Source organism: Poecilia reticulata, linkage group LG7 (genome assembly GCF_000633615.1).
Source record: "Poecilia reticulata strain Guanapo linkage group LG7, Guppy_female_1.0+MT, whole genome shotgun sequence".
NCBI lineage: Eukaryota > Metazoa > Chordata > Actinopteri > Cyprinodontiformes > Poeciliidae > Poecilia > Poecilia reticulata.
This window is the reverse complement of record NC_024337.1, coordinates 5,595,365-5,598,214: the sequence shown is the minus strand read 5'-3', so window position 1 is coordinate 5,598,214 and position 2,850 is coordinate 5,595,365. Positions and strand designations below refer to the sequence as shown.

Sequence of the window (2,850 nt, the reverse complement as noted above, 5' to 3'; positions counted from 1 at the left end):
ATGAATTGAACAATTTTTATGTTTAATTAGCTACATTTCTAGTCAAATATAGGTAATTCATCAATTCTATGTGAGAGGACATTTTACATAAAACAGTGATTTATATTATATAGTTGTAATATAGCTTTTTAAATGTATAAAAACTAACTTATTCTTGTCTTTTCCTCCAGTGTCCAATCTCGCCCAGTCCGGTACCTTTGCYGGCAATGACGCTATCGTAGCTTTTGCTCGCAGTCAGCAAGTGAAAGTGGTCATTCATCAGCTAAACGCCCCACTTTGGGAGGTAGGGATCAAACCACAGGATGAGGCAATCAAATGACATCACATGAGCTCATGCTRTATTAACCATGGGACACCAACGCACCTGTATTTCACCAGTTCATTAGTCATGTCATCTTGGCAGATAAATGGTGTCGAGAAGCAAGTGTGTAGAGAGCTACACATCGCCTACCGATACGGAGATCACTATGACAGCGTGCGGCGAGTCGGAGACAACTCTGAGAGTCCTGCACAGCTACGCATTGAGGTAGTTGCTTTATTTTATACTTTTTAGGAGTTTCTAGTGTCACCTTTATTTGACAGTAGTCCGACAGGAAGGGGGAAAAGACACGCGGCAAAGGAACCGTGTAACRGGAGTCTAACTCAGGATGACCTGTCGAGATCTCACCTGCTCCCTCTCTTCCCGTAGCTGTGCTCTTGGTCTCCTGCACTTTTTTCAGTCCTGTCAACTGTTTAATCCATTGTTAACATGTCGTAACATGTTTTTCCAAGCCGCCTTTAAACGTAACATAACCGCTAGATGCTGGCGGGGCAGTGACTGAGACATGCTGCTGGGCAGAACGGCACACCGTTGTGTGTTAGAGTCATGGGAGCAAACCAGCAAAAGCCAAAGAACTTTGCATTGCTTTTCCCCCCAAACTAACCAGGTGTGTCGAGTAATGCTGTTGGCTGCATCATGCAGGTTACGTTAGCTAAAGGATGACTAGCTAATGCCAATATATCKCATTAAGCTTGTTAACAAGAATAGGCTTCCGATATTGTTACMTGTGTTCAAAAGCGGGTGGCACTGGTTATATTTACTTGAGTAACTTTTTGAGGAAAAACAGTACTTAKAGTAGTTTTACTCCAMKGTATTTTTTTTTCTTTTACTTGAGCAATATTGTGTATACTCTTACTTGAGTAAACTGATTTTGCATTTAAATAAAGACTTCAGAGATTGGATCCCTTAGATTTCTGTGACGTATGAACTAATGTTTATGCAAATTTRAGCATAATTACTCAACATTTTATACATGTCAGTGTTTACATCCTTATTGTTTTTTTGTTTTTTTTATACCAAACACATACCAAAGGTTACATAAAGGTTCAAGTATTTATATTAAAACAAAAGCTCGTTTACTCTGCCCCTCCAAAATAAGCCTGCTAAATTCCTCTGGAGCCGGGGCAGCTGGGGAGATGTATACAGATTGCACCTGTTCTAATGCCTTGCTAACTGAGATGCTTTCACGGTTTCCAGACCCTGCAGAACTCCCACAGCCAGCAGCGTGTGTTTGGAGACGGTCAAAGAGAAAGACAAAAGGAACCCTTGCCGACAGCGTGTGAAGAGGAAAACGTGATCCTGAGCTCCATCAAGAACCGGGGAATCCAGGGTTAGTAGCTAATAAAACTTTAGCTGCTCTTAGATGCTGCTTGTTGTATGTATGAGGTGTTGCCACCCGTCCCGTAAAATACAGAATTGTCCCGTATTTGGCTGTTAAATGTTGCGTCCCGTATTGACGGGATGCGATTTGTTCCATATTTCTATAAAATGTCACGAGTATCACACATATATCAACACAAACACAGGAAATATTAAGGTCAATTAAATTGTAGTGGCGGGAGCTACAAAGGACCGCCCAGAACGCTGCGGACCGACGCTGTTGTCACGGTTGCCTAGAGATGGACACTACGCAGCCGCGGTGAGGTGTTATCAACCCGCGTCTTTTTAAAACGTCCTCTACCCGATTCTTCACCACGTTCTTGGAAGCAAAATCTCTTTTAAAATACAGACGTGAGAGGGAAGACRCATATTGAAGGCTGAACAATGTCACTTGGTATGTCAAATGATGAAATATTGCTGGGGTTTTTTTGTTACATTTTTTCATTCTTTAAGTGTAAAACACTGAAAAAACACTTTTTTTTTCTTCTTTTTTTTTTTTTACAAAAAACATTCCCATAAAATAATGTCCATCACTGCAGCGGCCATTTCTCCCTATGAGAGAAGGTCGACACGGGCCACGGCAGGCATCTCTTATTTTAATTTCTGAAAGGTGGCAACTCTGTGTGAACGTAACAGATCATGGAGTTTCCTCCCCCGTTCTTCAGGTGATGAGGAGAACCTGCTACAGCTAAGTGCAGCAACAATAAATGCTGAATGGCTCGCTGGTTCGTCGCTTAGCCAGCTGTGCCAGGGCAAATGCACATCGGAGTCCTGTTCAACCTGCAGAGTCGAAGCCACAGACTGCAGTGAGCATAACAAGCCAGGAGAGGGCAGCGATGTCCAAAAGCCCAAGGTATTTTCATGGATGGGATGTACTGCTTTTTTCTTCTTTTTTTTCTTTTCAAATAAGAAAATAAGTAATTTTCTTTAAAAACTGAAATACTTAAGATACATGATATAAAATGATATAAATAARAAAAGCTGGGATATTTAATATGTTGTGAATATTGATGAGATTAAAATAACATTGAAAATGCTGTGCAGATTTGTAAAAGTAATATTTTTTCCATTGACATTTGCGTTGTGTGTTGATATAAGCAGGTTATGAAAGTGAAGCATGTTATATTTCAAAACCAATCTCATAGACACAG

The 2,850-nt window shown here is 40.7% G+C and overlaps 1 protein-coding gene across 1 annotated transcript in view; it reads left to right on the top strand.

The window, feature by feature from the left end:
* otud3 (OTU deubiquitinase 3) overlaps nt 1–2,645 on the top strand; it is an 8,896-nt gene extending 6,251 nt beyond the window's left edge. The window contains exons 3-6 of the mRNA XM_008413028.2: nt 171–283; nt 404–526; nt 1,517–1,649; nt 2,365–2,645. Of these exons, the coding sequence (XP_008411250.1) occupies nt 171–283; nt 404–526; nt 1,517–1,649; nt 2,365–2,630 (635 nt within the window). The 3' untranslated portion in view covers nt 2,631–2,645. The remainder of the gene's footprint in view (nt 1–170; nt 284–403; nt 527–1,516; nt 1,650–2,364) is intronic.
* The last annotated feature ends 205 nt before the right edge of the window (nt 2,646–2,850 follow it).